The following is an 18,843-nucleotide window of genomic DNA, read 5'->3' as shown; positions in this document are numbered from 1 at the left end:
GGGTTCCAAAGCTCGATGGGTATCTCCACCAAATGGTGCCGTCATAGTAGGTGGCCGGCTGCAGACATAAGGTCGTTCATTAGCATGAGAAATGGCCTTTTTATAAAGCTTTGTGTGGGGCACAACTTGAAGAGGGGGTGATGAGAAGCTAAGGGGGGGTTTTTGATCCCAACAATCGGGGGGGGGGGGGGGGGTTGCCTCTCGTGGGAAGGCGGCCTAAATCGCAAGACAAGTTTTTTTTTTAAATTTAAAGCTTGCCATGCTAAAAAAGCGAGGGCTGAGAGAGCGCCATCTGGTGGCGTGCCAGGAAAAGCAAGGGGGGCACTTGGTGGCCTGCATGCAAAGAGGCCGGAGTTGGCTTGTGAAAGGCGGCCACGGGCTGCATGGGGGAAGAGGAGGATTAGAGGCAGCGAGTTGACGGGGGGGTGGAGCTTGTGAAAAGACGCCAGAGCTGCAGGGCATCGCCTCAGTTTGGTTGAAGGCAGCCAGGGGCTTGAGGTGCAGTAGAGAGAGGCTCCAATTGGAAGAGCCACCAAGGGTAGGTCAGATCAGAGAAAGTAGAGGGTCGCCATCAAGGTGCTGAGGCCGTGACTTACATTGGAAGGGCTGCAGCCCATCAGCGCATTTGCTACAGTAGTGGCCGTGAAAGACAAGATGGAAGATTGACAGGACACGTGAGGGATGCCGCAAGCTAGGGGAAGGTGTTCCATGTGTGGATGAAGCCAAGACACTCCAAAAAAGTGTATACGACCGTCGCCAATATTGTGTCTAGCTATTGATGATAGAGAACGTATCTATGGTTATTTTGTTTTTTTCATGGTTGGGCTATAATCATCTTGTCCTTTTTGTCTCGTGTATAGTGCCCATCATAGCGGTGGCTTCGGGTATTTTGTGTGTTTGTGTGCACAGCGAGCGGAAGAGAGAGGTTGGGCGAGCTTAATGTGTATTGCAAAGTTGATGAATGTGATTGTGTATAGCTGGTGGCACTTGTAAGTGAGTCGGTGCATTAAAGATTGGCAAAAAGTGTGCCTATGTGTGTGATTCTGTGTGTCTTGGGGTGTTGGATATCTGCTGGGCTATAGAGAGGCATTCATATCATGTATCGGGTGTTGTATCCTTTTCCCCCATCCCATCAGTGGTGCCCCCACTGAGGGTCTACTGATTGTTCCTCAGTGAAGCTTTAAAGCCGGAAGATGATGCATGATATTGACTTGGTGCTTGCTGGAGAAGAAGAGGCTGCAGTTTGGTTTTCCGATCTGGAGCTATACCTATTGCAGTTGAGAATTTGTGGACATGAAGCCAAATTGAAGACCCTACCATTGATTCTACAAGGACGAGCCAAAGCCTGGTTTGAAGGATTGAAGGTTGCAGATCGTCAGTGGTTGAGAGAGATTCGGAAGCAGTTTGTTGAAGATTTTCAGAAGTGGGTTTCTCCATCAGACTTGGGTGAGCAATTGAGAAAGCTAAAGCAATATGTAAGTGAAGATTTTACTTTGTTTTTGGATAAATTTGAGTCTATTTGGGGGAGATTAGCTGCTGTTACATGTGTGCGAAATGGAGACCATTTCAAGCGAGAGCAGTTTCTAGCTTGCTTGCATCCGTGAATCAAAGAGGAGGTCGAGTGCGGTGGTGCAGAGGACTATGAGCAAATGGTTTGCTTAGCCAAGGCAAAGATCAGGAAAGCAAAGAAGAAGCTAGAGATGGGATTGTTGAAGCTTGAAATTTATGGATATAGCTTGACAATGGAGCTTCATCCTGTGCCAAGAGAAAGGTCAAGCGTCAAACTCGGGGTATTCACTATGTGTAAAACTACCATATCCCGTGCGTTCAAGACATGTTTGTAAAACCCCTTTTCTGTGAATTTTGTTAAGAATATAATGTACCCTTTTCTTTTAAAATCTGTAAGTTTTTTTTAAATTAAAAAAAATAATGCCCTTCTGTATATATATTTCTGTAAATGTCAAGAACTTTAAATACCCTTCTGTTGAACTCACGTGATAGGTTACATTTTTATTAGGTGACCTCCCTGGGGCATCAAAGAGGTAGTTTCTTTGCCATTGGTAAGCCATTCTGGTCATTCATTTCAATTTGTACCCTCCAATTTGGTGTGATGCTGTACAAGAGTCTGCTAGCTCGGCTAGCAAGGATGCGGTCTTGGTCAAAGTTTGTGTGCATGAAGAATCAAAGGAGGCTATGGATCAGAGTTCACAGGACAAGTTTGAAGGTGTTGGCAAAGAAATGGTTGAAGCTGTACAGGAAGAAGCTAGCTAGGGGGTTGGGCAACCTTGCCGTACTGAGTGTATTGAAGAGTGGTAGTGCATTCCACAAGGTGTTGGCGATGTCGACCTACCAGAAGACAAGGTAATAAATCATGGCTTTGTCTCTCGCTTAGCAGGTGATATGGTCGTAGAAGAAGTCCTTGAAGAGCAGGCAAAGGTAATCGAGAAATCTGATTTGCTCTTGCATGAAGTGGTTGAAGATGAAGCATCACAGGCTATGGTGGACAAAGATTGGCATGGTGAGTCAGGTATGGCATGTATGCCATTTGAAGGATCTACAATAGAGGGTGTGCCTGGAACACAGGTAGGTTGGGCTATGCAAGAAGCAGCGGTAGTGGAATACAGGTTGCTAAAGGTGGGTGTTATGCTATTGATGGACATGCTTTTGAAAGCTGCTTTACAGGTAGTTGTGCATGGTTTGCAAAGCTCTCGTGATGAGAGGTATGTTATGGAGAGCTCTCTAGAAGGTGAGAGACTGATGGTGTATGGTGCAAATGCTTCACAGGTTGGTTTACATGCTTATTTTGGATATGAAGCCGGTGTATGGATACAGGTTGAAGGTTGATGTTATGTCAAGTTGCACGAGAGGTTGATTTTTGGGCTTACAGGTGCAAAAGAATGGCTGATTATGCATGTACTAGAGACAGATGGCTGTGCTCAATGCCATGTATTTGATCCCGGTGGAGCTTGCATCACACTTGGGAAAGCTCAGGGCTTTCCATTTGATCCGGGGGGTTTATGTAGCTGATACGGTCTCTCTCTCTCTATCTATCTGTACAGTTCTACTATATATAGCTTCTTATTATGCTATTATGTTCTCACTTCTTATGTAGTTTTCTCATACCTAAATAATACTATGGTTGAGCATAAATACTCAACGAGGGGTTGGGCAATGATGGTATAGCCCGACTATGTTGACCCATGGAGATGGAAGAAGTCCATGCATGGCGGTTTGCAGGTAAGTGGCAGGTACATTGGGCAAGCACACACACCGCACATGTTCAATCTCACGTCCAATTGGCTGTCGTCGTTTCTCAATGTGGCTTAGTTTTGGTCGCATGACCACGCAAGGAAAAATTGCAGCTCCAATGATCGGAGCATCTCCCTTAGTAGGTTTAGTGCCAATGCACCTAGTGTGTCTTAGTTTTGGTCGCGTGCCCACGCAAGGGAATATTACAGCTCCAATGATTGGAACATCTCCCTCAGTAGGTTTAGTGCCAATTAGAAAATATGTCTTGGTAGGTTTAGTGCCAATGCACCTCCCTTCTTGTCCGTTCTTGCGAGGTGGCATTTCATCCACAACTCCTCGAGCTCGATAGTTTCTTACTTGCAGTCCTCCTGATCGAGGCTCACCGTTGTACTTCTTGTCCATTCTGATAGAGACAAGAAGCTGTGAATGGGAAAGGGGCTCCAAAACAAAGATTTAGCTGTTATAAAGCGAGCCTTAGTTTTGTTCACATAAAAGTTGTCACTTAGAGGTTCTCATGTTGGTCTTATACTTTGAAAATATGCCTTGAGAACTTGACCCCATTCAAAATAGAACTACCTACATTAGCATGGTGCTGTTGTTGATGCATTGGTGCAGTCTACTCTTCTTAATGGACAAGAAGGGAGATGCATTGGCACTGAACCTACTAAGGGAGATTAGACTGCACCAATGTAGCAACAAGAACACCGTGTTACTATAGGTAGTTCTATTTTCAATGGGCTCAAGTTCTCAAGGCATATTTTCAAAGTACAAGCCCAACCTGAGTACCTCTAGGTGACAGCTTGTGTGTGAACAAAACTAAGGCTCGCTTTATAACGACTAAATCTTTGTTTTGGCGCCCCTTTTTGACTCAGCAAGAATGGACAACGTGTTTCATCCACAACTCCTCGAGCTCGGTACTTTCTCAACAGATGTTAGATTTTGGCTTGCTTGCTATGGTGTCTGTGACGTTGACCGGCGCAAGTGGTCACCACGCTTTTTTGGGGGGACTCCACATTCTGAAGAACAAAATTAAAATGTTGCATCTCCCATGCAAGCGTACGCACATAGCGTAGAGGTTAGAGCACATGCTACTCATTGGATAAGTGGTGGACTCAAACCGCGTAGAGTAGTCATGTTAACTTTTGGTCAAACTTTTATTGGCAGTCTAAAGTGACTAGCAACAGGCTGGGTCCGCTTCGCCGTGATGGCAAGGAGGCCAAAATTTAACTAAAACCTACTTTCTCCTAGGAGTTGTGTATTTTTTTTCTCGCTGTTCTATTGTCGTTGGTCGCCACCTCGCAGGACTTCCTCACAACCCTCATAGAGCAAAGAGAGAAGGAGACAAAGCAACTCTAGTTTTTTGGAGGAGTTGGAATAGTTAACGAATTTAATGAGCACCCCTTCTTTACAGTGTGGCCTACTCGCCAGGGGGAGCAGTTGGCAGGTAGGCTTTGTCTACTCCATCTCTAGTGAGGATGAAAAGAAAAGAGAGCAAAGAGCAACTCTGTATTTTTTGGAGGACATCTCCGACGATGATGTCGCATTGCAACAAGACATCAATGTGACAGAGAAGAGGTCCAAACGTTCAAAGCACGATAGAGGAAAGTTGATGTGCGCACAATCTTGCAGCTAAAAAATATCAACCGGGTAACTCTCTTATTTGTCTCTCTTGCAGCTCTTAATGAATTCTCTCTCTCTTCTTGCTTAATTAATAACCCCCTACATGGTGGGAAGACCACAACTTGCCATTCAGCCTTTGTCTCTCATCTTCACCCATGTGCTCGCCTCCCACCCAACTCCCTTGCTAGTTTCTCCATATGGCGAGCATGCCACACAGTAAAGAAAGGACGCTCATTTAATTGGTTACATATTCCACCTCCAGCTTGCCGTCACTCAGTGTGGCTTAGTTTTGGTCGCGTGACCATGCAAGGAAAATTGCAGCTCCAATGATCAGAGCTCCATTAGTAGGTTTAATGCCAATGCATCTACCTTAGAGTGTGTCCTAGTTTTGGTTGCATGACCACGCAAGGGAAAATTGCAGCTCCAATGATTGGAGCATCTCTCTTAGTAGGTTTAGTGTCAATGCATCTCCCTTCTTGTCCATTCTTGCGAGGTGGCGTTTCATCCACAACTCCTCAAGATCGATACTTTCTCCCTCACAGTCCCCCTGATCGAGGCTCAACGTCGTACTTCTTGTTCATTCTAACAGAGACAAGAAGCTGTGAATTGGAAAGGGGTGCCGAAACAAATATTTAGCTGTTATAAAGCGTGCCTTAGTTTTGTTCACACACAAGCTATCACCTAGAGGTGCTCATATTTTTTTTTCTCAGAAAAAGATCCTTCTATTAGTTAATGAAATTGTTTATAGGTCTACAACCACCTCTGCAAGAGAGGGCTACAACAATCATGATGGGGAGACTCTCCCAATAAAAAAATAGCATATATGCAATGAGGCTAAATCAAGAGATGGGAGGAGGGAAAAGCCACACAGGTGGACTGTAGTGCCATCTGAGCACATCTTGGACCAAGGTGAAAAAATTCCCAGGATGCCAGAGTCGAAGGAAAGCCTCTCTGCACTCCCGCATGCAATCAGAGCTTCCCTAGAGTCTCTTGAACTGTACTCTGAGAGTATGGATCAGCTCTAGCCAAAGATCCCAAGCAATCTCTGTTGGTGGTACAGGGAGAGCCTCAAAGATGTGGAAGTAGCAGGTCCGCCAGATGAACCAGAGTGTCAGGCCGCTGATGAGCTCCCAACACTCCCCCCTCTCACTGTACCACTCCTGTGGAGTAAGCCCTGTAGCAGGCTGGAGTGTAGGTCGACTCCCCTGCTTCACTATCATCCTACTGGTGGAGGATAACCGAAATTCAAGTGTTGGGCCCGTGAGAGTAGACCAAGCAGCTGCCCCCCAAGTGTACTGTCCAGCTGTGGAAAGATCTGGCATCTGTCGACAAAAAACAAAGCCACACCTGCTTTACCAAAGGACAGTCCCAAAGACAGTGATGTTGACTCTCCACACGATGGTGGCATTTTATCCCCCACAGACTTTAAAACAGAAAACAACTCTAAAAACAAAAGCAAAAAAAGCAAAGTTTTCAAGGGAAAGCAAGGAGCACGTGCTTTGAGGATGAAAAGCAACAAAGGGAAGAGGTTTATCAAATCTAATGTGAAAACAACAAATCTTAGACAGAATTTTCCCAATATGAAAAATAGTCTTGGACTCCTAGAGAGAAATTGGACATTTCTAGAGAGTAATTGTTGTAGAGTTAGGAAATAGCAAAATTCAGGTTTGGGATGAGAAAATCAACACTCTAGAAAGAGAATAGAGAATCTATAGCAAAAATGCGTGTGCGTGTAAGAAGATTCTTGCTATGACACAGAGATTGGCATCGACTACCTTTCTAATGAGAGAGTCTTGTGGCTGGCAGGCCAGCTCCTAAGTGCTATTGCTCGGTGTGCAACTAGCCACTGGAACAAAGTGACTTGCCTTGGCTGTCTGGAGTCCCACAACCTCTCCCAAAAAACTGCCAAGAACTCAATTGTGAGAATATCCTCCTACTAATGAGGCGCTGCAGCAGGACAAGCCTCTCTTTGCACTGCCAGTATGTGACATCCCAGTCGAACAGTGTGCTGAAAGAAGGGGACACCTGGATGGTGTGCTGAGGAGAAAGGGTCCCTTCAGAGCCACTCTCCAGGATCCCACTATACTCGTACCAGTGGACAACTCTTCCAAGCCCACAGTCTCCAGTGGCCAGTCTCAAGAGATACTGGGTTGGGATCTATGACATAAGTCCTCCCATAGATGCCCACCACTCAGATCCTCTGAAAACAGCACTCTGCCACCTATGGGTCCTCTACTGCAACTTGGTGTAAGTGTCCCTCTCCCTGTAGCTCGAAAAACAGGGAGGATATAGTCTCTTAGCAAGCTCGAACTGAGATGAGAGCCTCCACTTGCATGAATGCTCCCAACCATCTGGGCATTAGGAAAAATATGAACCCTCTAGGGGCCCTTTGGGATTAAGGTTAATTAGAGGCCAGCCAATAGGAAGAGGGTGGTGGACACACTCTATACCCTCAAAAAAGTAGGGGGACAAGGTAGCCTTACACCTCTTTATGGCCTCTTACCTAGTGAGAAGGTAAGAGAGGTGGATAGGGGAAAGGGGGAGGGGGGGACCACTGACCTTTTTTCCCCCACTTTTTGGTCCGGATTTAAAAATACACTAAAAAATTCAAATTTTCAAAAAATTTCAAATTTCAAATTTTCCCTCTTTAAAAGGTCCCCAAACTTATTTCATGGTCAAAAAAGTAATTTTGATCTCCAAAAGTCAAAAACGTGCACTAAAAGATATAAAAATTTGAATTTTTTCAAAAAAGTTCAAAACATCATTTTTCACCCTCCAAAGTCTTTCCAAACCTATTCTATAGCTAAAAAGTGATTTTCTCTCTCTACAAACTCTTTTCTAAGCTCTCCATTGCTGCAACAACCACATGCACCCCCTATAGTGTAACACTATCTCTCTGCTAGCTTTCTCTCACCTCCATTGTAGCACCAAGCAAGCTCCTCCCCCATCTCTTCCCCTTGGCCACCACATAGTTTCACACCAAGCTATCTCCTCTTCCTTCTCTCACCTCCATTACACCATGAAACAAGATTCTACTCCTTCTAATTTTATTCACTCACACTACATGGAAACCTCTACTCCCAAAGATGGAAAAAATATGAGCTCACATGACTTGAATACCACAATAATAGGAGGTGTGAATAGTGTGTGGGCTTTGCAAGGGTTGATCTCCAACATAAAGATAAAATGGTAAGAAAACTACCCTTGTAGCTTACATTTAGAGCTTAACATCATCTCCATCTTTAAGTTTATCATGCTGGAGAGAATAAACCTCTTTATGGCTTTCAATGTTTAGGCTTCATACGTCATAACACTAGGTGGTGCTATTTTGTTGATGGCTTTGGCGCACCATCTATAGTTGTGTAGCATGTGATTGAGTCTCACAATGCAAGTAAGTTGTGTTATCTATAGAGAGTCATCAAAGATTTTTGTTATAATTTATTCTTTGTATAGTTGTCATTAGATTATCATTTTCTACTTTATAACTTTGTGCTCAGATAATCTGTTGTTTACTTACAGAGTCAAATTCTTTTCAGAGGACATGAGCAAGTAAATATCTGCAGAGATGGAAATCACTCTATTTTTGTTCCATGAGGAACCTTTCACTACGATGTTAAAGGATTTTGATAAGAATAGTAGAATTTTTGTAGAATCTATAACCAATAGGTACTCTCTAGGAGCTCTTAGAAAAGCCATCCATATAGTACTACTATCTTCCCTAGTGTCATAGACACACAAATACTCAAGTGTATATGAATCTCTAGATGAGGAAGACAAATACTTGTAAGAGAAGCCTAATAACAACAACATTGTCCCCGTTTGTAATTATTTTCATGAGGCTGGATTCTTCTATAAATGCAATATAAATGTGTTTTTTTGTTAAATGGTGTCGCATTGAGTGAGAGTATTTAATTTAGATTACTGGAGTTTCATACAAATTTGAGAATTATTGTTGAAATTTATGGATATTTTTATTTGCCTGTAAGATGTTTCAAGTCTCAAGTCTTAATCAAAAATTCAAGCAATATTTTGATTTCAGTTTAATAATTAATGGTTATTCTTATTAAAGTGGATCATAACCTTTGTCAAGATGTCCTCATTTAGGGATGCTGAATATATATCATTAACAACGTTTCACAAGTTGAGAAAGCTAAATTCTTGCTTTCCAACATGTTATTGTTTCCATACTATGCCTATGCCAAGCTTGACTTAGAGAAATGACAACTTGAGATGAAGGTGTCAATATATAAGGGTGACTTATTATTGACTCATGTTTCATCATACATATATTGTAAAGCCTTTGAGTTTCCACCTTTTTGAGTAGTGTTGACCAGTTTTTGGTATCAAATCTTCTTAAATATCCCTATTCATGAGCTAATGGTAGCTATTTCTTTGGTATTGCTAAAGATGATACCAATAGCTATTACCTTGTGAACTTAACTGTTAAATTGTGGATTCAATTTTTACTATGTAGCTCATTTGGATAGAGAAAGTGTAACATAAATTATAGATACATGCATTATTAACATAGAAGATATGTACCAATCGAGCCTATGTAAACTGCTAATCAAGAAACCTTTGGTTGGATACTATAACAATAGGGGTCACATATGATTTCAAATACCAAAGAAATGGCTTAACCAAAACATTCCCAAGAACACGAGGTGGACACAAGGAAGTAAAAATTGGCTCTTTGTTTGGTCAATTTCTAGTGTGAATGTTTAGTGCACAGGATTTGTGAGGCCTTTGACCTGGGGAGTTCACTAAAGTATATGTAACATAGCACACGTGTTCAGCATAAGGGATTTTGTATTCTTGTAAAGTTACAGAAACATGTGTAGATAAGGTCTATAAGGGGTACTTTTAATCCATTCTGGTGAACGCACATGATATAGAAAAATTTTACATAATGAATGTTCCAAACCTTTGAACACATAGAAAAAGGGACGGGGGGGTGCTCTGATTACATCAAACGCTACACCTCTATCTCAAGGCCATGCATTAAAAAAGCTCCTATTTGTCAGTATAAGACCCCAAGGGGGGAGCTCTTGCTCTCTGTACATCTATCTTACATCCTTTTCTCATACTTATACACAATAGTGTTACAAAATTTTCTCATGTAAAGACTCCCAGGGCCCTCAACAAGAGTGGCCACAAGGGCGCGCAAAATGGCCATCCAAAAGTCCCGGATGGCCATTTCGGGCGTCCTTGCGGCCACTTTTTTTTTTGATTTTTTTTTTTTTTAGTGTTGAACTTGTATATTTTGATGCCAAAAAAAACATACCTTGCTTGGATTCTCTAAAAAACAACGTGCTAGTTGGCAATCTCTTAAAAACTAATGTAAAGCAAAAGTTTCTTACTTTTTCTTTAATTTGCGAGTTCCAACGAGCATTAAAACCATGGAATCTGAAAATACTCAAAGAACTAATGTTTTTTATTGTATTAAGGACTGTATTTCCTACATACAATACTTTCTCAAAATCTTGCTCTAACACCTTCAAAGGCCCCAGGGGGTGAGCTCTTGCTCTCTGTACATCTAACTTACAGCCTTATCTCATACTTATACACAATAATTTTGTAAATTTTTGCCATGTAAAAGCTTCCAGGGCCCTCAACAAGAGTGGCCACAAGGGCGCGCAAAATGACCATCCAAAAGTCCCGGATGACCATTTCGCGCGCCCTTGTGGCCACTTTTTTTTTAAAAAAAAATATTATTTTTAGTGTTGAACTTGTAGACTTTGATGCAAAAAAAAACATACCTTACTCGGATTCTCTAAAAAACAACGTGCAAGTTGGCAATCTCTTAAAAACTAATGTAAAACAGACATTTCTTACCTTTTCCTTAATCTACGGGCTCTAACGAGCATTAAAACCATGGAATCTGAAAATACTCAAAGAACCAATGTTTTTTATTGTGTTAAGGACTGTATTTCCTACATACAAAACTTTCCCAAAATCCCACCCTGACACCTTCAAAAGTGGCTTCTGAGGAGTGCCCTCGGTCAAAATTTGAAACTGAAGAAAAATAATCAAAATGAACTCCTAAACTCTGTACAAACTTTAAAATAACCAAAATTTCTTTCAAAAAAAGTTATTACTAAAAATTTGAAAATAGACTTCCCTTGAACTTCCCACGACGATAGAAATCAAAGGGTTTAAGGAGAGATGTGGCATCGATGTTCCATCAAGATCTCTTCTACTTTATCATGTCTTCTCATGTACAATCTTACCAAACAAAAACAAATTTACACTTTAAATGACTACAAATCTTATTTAACTTATCAAACTATCTAAAATATGGTAGACCTAGAGTACTCTTTCACATTAACAAACAAAAAAGTCCAAATTTCTTCTCATTAACTTTGATAAACATACATTTGTGAACAACTTCCAAGGAGTAGTGCGGTCATAGTTCTTACATCCATTCCATGATATGGCATGGTATGGGGTGACCTATCACATAAAAATATCTTTGGTAGGAGTGCCCTCATGTTAGAAAAGGGTGTGTTGCTGCTGATGAAAAGATGTTGCATTGTCCTACTAGGGATCTCTCCATGTTAGCATAATGATTTTTGGTGTAGTGGGAGCCACATTGCCGTTGAGGAGAGCTTTGTGCCACCGTAAAATCTTCATATTATGCCAGTTCCTTGAGCCATTCTTGCAAACAACACCACTCAACTAGCATATTAAGAGGTCACCTTATAACAAAAACATGTATGAATTCAATATTTGCAAGCTGTATAATAAAGACACTTGTTAAGTATAAGTTGTACAAATGTGCAAGTATTTCCATCCAACTGGGAATAAACAATCCTAAAATATACATTATGATGAGATTACCCACATCTAATAATCATGGATTTGAAGCACCTACTTGCAAGATATAATAAAGAAGACTGTTTTAGAGGAAAAGTGGTGACACTTGGCCTCTTTAACCTGCAGCTTTTCACTATTTGTGAACAAAAGCAACCTTTGTGCCAAGCACTACAAAACAAGTAGAGGCAACACATTATACTTCAAAGTTTATGATAAGAAGAACACAACCAAAAGAAAGAAGTATATTGTTACCTTGCACAAAGGGGTGTCTTATTCAAATATATGATGGTATTGGCAAGATATTGAAGAACCATCAACATTCATCTCACCGACGGTACGACGTTCTTGGGATGACCTCTGTTCACCCTTAAGTGTGGCCTTCGGTGCAAACACCACGGACAAGAAAACATGTATGCATACGATTTCTAATGTCCGTGAGCACCATGGCAGCTGTTGCGTGAGGAAGAAAAACATGAAAAGAGAGAGGGGGGAGGGAGAGGAAGGAACATGGGAGGAGAGAAGGGGACAGTGGGGGAGAGGGAGAGAGAGAGGGGAGGAGAAGGAGAGAAGGGGACAGGGAGGGAGAGGGAGGAACATGGGAGGAGGAAAGGGGGCAGTGGGGGAGAGGGGGAGAGAGAGGGGAAGAGGAGGAGAGAAGGGAGCAGGGAGGGAGAGGAGAGGGAGGAGGAAGAGAGAAAAAAGGTTTTTTTTTTTGGGGGGGGGGGGCTTTTTAAAAAAAAAATTGGACTTTTAGTGCTTGTAGGTTTTAGAAAAGGTCAAAAAATGATTTTTTGATATGCATATATGTTGGGGGGAAGTTTTAAGTAAAAAAGAAGTAAAAATAAATTTTTTGAAAAAAAAACAAATTTTGGCTCTTAGTGACCCACGTTTTTGCTGATGTGGCCACACCTCTTTACTCCCTTCACTTTCAAAAAGCTAGAGAGAGAAGGTGACCTCTTAGGTCCACATCCTACATGTGTCTAAAAAAAAGGCTAGAACAGCCTACTCAAAACTAGCTTCTTGAATGCCCTTGTCCCCTTAACACTACACAACATTAGCCTTAATCCCTAAAAATGAGGATTCCTTACAAGGCCCATGCAAGGTCCATATTTCTCCTAATGGAACTGCTGACTCGAGAGGTGTGAGCCACTCAGCTGGTCCTGCCTCTGAGATGTCTTGACACATGCTCTACACCCCTGTCATGCCCTATAGCTGAATTCCTTGAAGCTCCTTTGACAAGCCTAAAAACTGTAGCCAGTCACCTAAAGAGTGTGCTGGACCCTTTGCCATGGGACCCTAGGAAACATGAGGCCGACTACCACCCAATCGGCCTCTCTGAGTGGGACCCCAGGAAACATGAGGCCGACTACCAACCAATCGGCCTCTCTGAGTGCTAATCATGGGGTTCCAAACAAGGGGTTGTCTTAGGCGCTACTCCGTGCAAGTAGGCTGACACTGCTCCAGGCCTCTCCGCAGTTGCTCCCAAGATTGGAGCAGACTCACAGCAAAGAGGTCCTCCAGTCTCTTGCTCAAGCCAACTCTACGCATCTCTGTTAAAATCCATCTAGTCGAAGGTTTCCAGGGGCCTCCAGCCAGAGGCACCCTAGCTCTAAGCCGCTGAAGTAAGAACTCCTTCCAAGGATCCTCTTCTGGAAGAAGTCCTCTGACGATAAACTTCCCAAGAAGGGCTCTTCTATGCTATGTTGGGTCTATGATCCGCAATCCTCCTTGAAAACAAGAAAGAGTGATGACCTGCCATGCCACTTTGGCTTGGGCTATCTAAGTGTCATGCCGTGACCAAAGGGAGTTCTTGATTAGCCTCTCTACCTGGCCGATACAAGAACTCAAAAAGATCCAACAAGAAGTGATGTACCACATAGTAGCCAACAACATCTGGTTGGCCATTACAACTCTGCCTGCCAGAGAAAGTTGTGCGGAGCTCTAATGTAACAACTTCCTCCTCATAGACAGAAGGAGGGAAGCAATCTACTGCTCGGGAGACAAGTCTAAACAAACCTGACTGTCCAAGTACCAAACTGCAGTCCTTGGGGGAATCCACCTGAAACCCTCACCTAGCATCCAATCAAGCGTAGGAGCACTACCAACCGAGAAAGCCATTGTCTTTCTCCAGTTGATCAATGCGCTTAATGCACAACAAAAAGTCTCTAGATCCTGCTCACACCTGTGAAGGTTGGCCTCTTGGCCATCCAAGTACAAGACTGAATTGTTTGCAAACCCAGTGTCCAGTAGCTCATATCCCCGCAAAGGGAGCGCTAAGCCACGTAAACCAACCTGCTGTGAAACTAAAAACCTGCTCACCACCTCAGCATAGAACAAAAAGAGGAAGGGGGCAAGAGGGCAACCTTGTCTGACGGAACGTGTGAGCATGAAATGATCACCTCTACCTCCTGACAAAAGTACCTGACTGTGTGCCCATTTGTACAAAGCTGACACCCCTCTGGTCCAAGCATCTAAGAAAACCATCTTGCATAGAGTGCCCTCCAAAAATTCCCAATCAACTCTGTCGTAGGCCTTCTTAAAATCAAAAAGAAGAATCACCAGATCCTCACCATGGAGCCGCGTGAGGGTAGAAGCCTCCCAAAAAGTAAAGATGTTTTCAAGGATACTATGCTCCTTGACAAAACCTGTCCGTGTCCCATGTATAATTCTCTCTAGAACTTGTTGAATCCTCAAACTCAGAGCCTTGGAAAACAATTTTGTAGGCTGAGTTGAGGATGGTGATGGGGCACCACTGTTAAATCTCATCCAAGGAGCCACCCTCCTTGGGAATGAGGTAAATCAAGCCCTCACTCATGCTGTCAGGCATCTCTTATGTTTGCAGGATGAACTGGAAAGCACTGCAATGTGCCAAGGAAGTCCTAATACTCCAAGAAAAAGTTGGGAGTCAATCCATCCTCACCTGGACAGATACCACGGGGAGTGCTCTGAGAGCCGTGTGTAGCTCCTCAAGCTAAAGAGGTATCTCAATCCTCTGGTGCATCTCCTCAGTCACAAGACAACGCATCTGTGTCCACACTTGCTCTTTGCATGCATCCAGGCACTCTGACTGAGGATCTATAAATAGTAGATCACGGTAGAAGTCGGTAACAACTGCACGCATGTCCCCTATCTCTAAAGCAACTGAGCCGTTGGGCCTCCTCAACTGGATGAACTTGGCATGTGTATGTCGGGGTCCCACTGCCTCAAAGAATGCGCCTGTCACTTTGTGACCCACCTAGGTCCACTGAGATGAGTGTCAATGAAAAGCAAACTCATGGTGCCTCTCCTTTGTGTTGACAAGCTCTTGGCGAGCCTATTGTAACTGCTCCTCCAACCAAGGACTTTCTGGATGCTGCTCCTGCATCCTCTGCAAGGAAGCAATGCCTCGTTGGAGACACTGCTCTTCCTCTCTTGATGCAGCTAGGCAAGCCAAAGACTCCTGAAGAAAGAGTTGACTAAGTTGAGCAAGCCCTAAGGCCACTCTATCAACAAGAGAATACTGCATGTCTAAGCTCTCTATCCAAAGAGCCTCCACTCGCTGTCTAAGCGCTGAGTCCAGCAAGACCCTCTCTCAGATGCGTATCATCGTGCTCCCCCTCCTCTGCCTATTAGTCAGTGTAAGGATCACTGGTGCATGGTCCGAAAAGGAAGTCCCTGCTAGAATGCCAAGTGTCCCACCCAAGTCACAGAAGTGGTCACTAGTGTAGAAGCAATCTATCCGAGATAGATTTATGCCTCCCACTCTGCGGTCCGAACGAGAGAAGGCCATGTTGTCTAGGGGCCTCACAAAGCTAGTGTGCTACCACACATCTGAAACTCGGAGAGTCATACAAAACCTCTCCCAAGCTGCCAACTCAACTCCATGCATAGTAGTATGGCTACCACCAATCTTGTAAGAGGGTTCCTCCAACATGTTGAAGTCACCCCCAATGCACCATTGCTCTGCCTACGGTAGAGACTCAGCAATCTGAGACCAAAACTCAGCACGTTCACTCACCACATTGGACGCATAGATGTTCAGGAATCCCACGAGACAACCCTGAACTTGCATAGTGATCCACTGAGCCCTGCCTGGCACAATAATCCCTCTGCCCACAATGGCCTATTGGAAATAATCCGCAATAGTCATACATACCCTGCCCTGGATGACTCCAGCTCCAAATGCAATTGACTAAAAAGTCTCATACTGTCCATGCAAAAGATGACCACAACGTCTAATGCGGCTCTCACACGGATGATGCTCCTGTAGCATAAGAAGGTCAATCTCTCCTCCCACAAGGTATCACTAAAGCTCCTGATGCAGTCGGCCCCTCTGACACTGACACTAGGGCCCAACTAATCCATGTACGTTCCATGAGATGATCCTCATGGGGAGCGAGAGAGAACTGATGGTACCATAGCGGCTAACCGTGCTATCTTTGAGGAAGGATTGGATGGGGAATAATCCGCATCCGAGAGTCCTCGAGATGGGCGTGACTGCAAAGAGTGTCTAGCCCAAGCCCAAGTAGACCGAGCCATGCATAAAGCAACCTCCTCTGTCCAGGAGTCCTCATGTATGTGTATATAGCACGGCGGTCTCTACATGTCAACTAAAAAGTGAACCACAATGTGTCTACATCTTTCTGCATCTGGAGGTGTCACAAAAAACTTGGCCAAAGGCCAAAGAGTCTGAAGCAAGTCTGCAACCCCTAGGTCTCCCATGTGATGAGAGAACTCTAGGACCTGTGTCTGCAACCACTCCAACACTGAGCCTATAGTCCACTCGGCCTGGTCCCTGCCGCATAGGGGAAAAGAGAATCCAACCACTAAGTCCAAGGCCTCTATCTCCCTAGATGCAAGGAACAGTGCATCAACTCTGAAGCAGGCTGCCTCAAGGTTTGGTGAGGGGTCGCCAAGAAACCATGTAAAGTTGTAGGCAAAGAAATCCCAAAGATGATGAACGTCGAAGCTCGTCAGACCACAAGGAACTGCTGCAAAGGGAGACGTATGCACCAGAAGAGGAGGTCGCAAGAAAGGTTGTCCCTCTCTCACCAAGCGACTCGTGGCAAAGGTGCTGCCAAGGGATATCCTAGGAGCTGAGGGAGGCCCTGCCCCCTGGGACGGCTGCAAGACTGGAGGGGGAGGAGGTGACGGAGCAGGGGGAGAGGGGGGACGAGGGGGATCGGCAAAGGTAGGAGGGCGAGATGGAAAGGAAGAGGGAGAAGGGGGGGGGGGGGGGGGGGGGGGGGGGGGGGGGGGGGGGGGGGGGGGGGGAGAGGGGGGCTACTCTGCTGGACAGGAGCGTGAGGACCATTCTGAGTGCCAGGTTGCAACAATGGTCCCTACTGGTGTTGACCATGAACCTGCTGCCAACCCTCCTCTGCTTGAGCCCCATGCTCGGAGCGTGGCTCTGCCTGTGTACTCTGTGACTCTGCCTACTACTGCTACTGGCCAGCCCTTGAGGGCTGGGGTTGGGCTTGTGGCGCAGGTCGGGGTCTCCTCCGTGGACAGGCCTTCGCAAGATGGCCCATTTGTCGACAAATGAAACAATGATTTGGGAGGCCCGAATACTCCACGCTCTGTCGGAACCAACCCCCACTCAACCGAGGAAGTAAGATGACCTTCGGGAGAGTGTGGGTGTCCCTAACCAGAACACGTACTGAGTAATATCAGTCGCCTTGGAAGCTACTGAGGCTGCCATGCAAGGTGTCTCCAGGAAATTCCTATTCTTTGAGTCTATCCTAGATAAAAGTAGTCGGTACTCCTTCCTCAAACTAGGAAAGCAGACGGAGATGCGAAGGTCTATCTCCTCTACCAGAACATATGAAGCTGGGTCAAAACCATGTCTCCACTCTCAAAAGTGGGCTCGAATTGCTTAGATAGTCAAGGGACTCGTCGCGATGACCTTGGACGCCATCTCGGAGGTCTCAAACTCTATCTGATAGTAGCCGCGTTCGAGGAACTGAATGTCCAAGATCTTGGCCACATTTTCAAGAAGGCAAGCCTCGAGAAGATCACATAGCTCTCCTCTCTTGGGTCTGGTGTTGAGAATCTTGCAGATGATGGAAGTCGCCTGCAGGCGTTCCACCTCTACGGCAAGGCTCGCTTGCTCTGTCGTGATAGAGAAAATCAAATGGTGGGCTCAGCGGGGTTGGGCGATGGGGTTTCCTAAGAGTCCCTCTGAGGTGGAGCATGAGCATCTATTAGTGTCTGCTACCGGGGAGAAGGGCAGAAAGACGAAGACGAGAGGTGGCCCTCTGTTGGCCGAGAGCACAATGAGAACGCCAAGAGTAATGATGCTTTCAACCGAGCAAGACCTGGGGCAAGGGGGATGGGGGGAAGCAGTGCGGAGGGATTGGGATTGCAAAGTAGGGGCGGTCAAGCTGAAGCACGGCACGGGTTGAGGCCGGGGCTGAGGCTGGGGCAGGTAGGTATGCACGGCATGATGAGGCTGGGGCAGCCTGCGGTGCTACACACTGAATCTGTGCGTTGGGGAAGAACGAAGGCAATGACAGGCAAGGTAGGAAAACGGGATTTGGGGGAAGAGCGATGGCGAGAGAGGGGGGAGGCGGGGTACAGAGCATGCACGAGGGGGATGAGCGGGGGCAGCAGCGAGCCTTGAATTAGAGGTGCTCAGATTGGGCTTGTACTTTGAAATTAGGCCTTGAGAACTTGAACCCATTGAAAATAGAATTATCAGCAGTAAGATGGAGGAGTGTAGACTGCACCAATGCAACAACAACAACACCATGTTACTATAGGCACTTATTTTTTCAATGAGCTCAAGTTCTCAAGGCGTATTTTCAGAGTACAAGCCCAACTTGAGCACCTCTAGGTGAAAACTTGTGTGTGAACAAAACTAAGGCTCGCTTTATAACGGCTAAATCTTTGTTTCGGTGCCCCTTTCTGATTCACAACTTCTTGTCTCTGTCAGAATGAACAAGAAGTACAACACTGAGCATCGATCAAGAGGACTACGAGGGAGAAAGTACCAAGCTCGAGGAGCTATGGATCAAACACCATCTCGCAAGAATGGACAAGAAGGGAGGTGCATTGACACTAAACCTACCCATGTGTATTTTCTAAAGGAGGTGCATTGGCACTAAACCTACTAAGGGAGATGCTACGATCATTGGAGCTGCAATTTTTCCTTGCGTGGTCACGCGACCAAAACTAAGC

At 44.8% G+C, this 18,843-nt stretch overlaps 1 protein-coding gene and 1 pseudogene across 2 annotated transcripts; both read left to right on the top strand.

The window, feature by feature from the left end:
• The first annotated feature begins 354 nt into the window (after positions 1-354).
• On the top strand, positions 355-8,713 carry LOC147428571 (uncharacterized). Its single transcript, XM_086496959.1, has 2 exons — positions 355-1,475; positions 8,389-8,713. Exons 1-2 carry the CDS (start codon positions 1,194-1,196, stop codon positions 8,461-8,463), a joined length of 357 nt encoding a protein of 118 aa, XP_086353085.1. The 5' UTR covers positions 355-1,193; the 3' UTR covers positions 8,464-8,713.
• On the top strand, positions 1,475-3,027 carry LOC147428572 (uncharacterized; annotated as a pseudogene). The gene is made up of 2 exons (XR_015185990.1): positions 1,475-1,790; positions 2,018-3,027. The product of XR_015185990.1 is annotated as an uncharacterized LOC147428572 (transcript).
• Positions 8,714-18,843: the final 10,130 nt, after the last annotated feature.

This window comes from Adiantum capillus-veneris, chromosome 23 (assembly GCF_014529385.1).
Source record: "Adiantum capillus-veneris isolate H3 chromosome 23, ASM1452938v2, whole genome shotgun sequence".
Taxonomy (NCBI): Eukaryota; Viridiplantae; Streptophyta; class Polypodiopsida; order Polypodiales; family Pteridaceae; genus Adiantum; species Adiantum capillus-veneris.
The sequence above is the reverse complement of the archived record's forward strand: the minus strand, read 5'-3'. Positions and strand labels throughout refer to the sequence as shown.

Coding starts and splice junctions, on each gene's coding strand:
- LOC147428571 (XM_086496959.1), top strand. CDS start 1,194: ATGATGCATGATATTGACTTGGTGCTTGCTGGAGAAGAAGAGGCTGCA. Junction 1,476..8,388: donor TGAGAAAGCTAAAGCAATAT/GTAAGTGAAGAT, acceptor GTTTACTTACAG/AGTCAAATTCTTTTCAGAGG.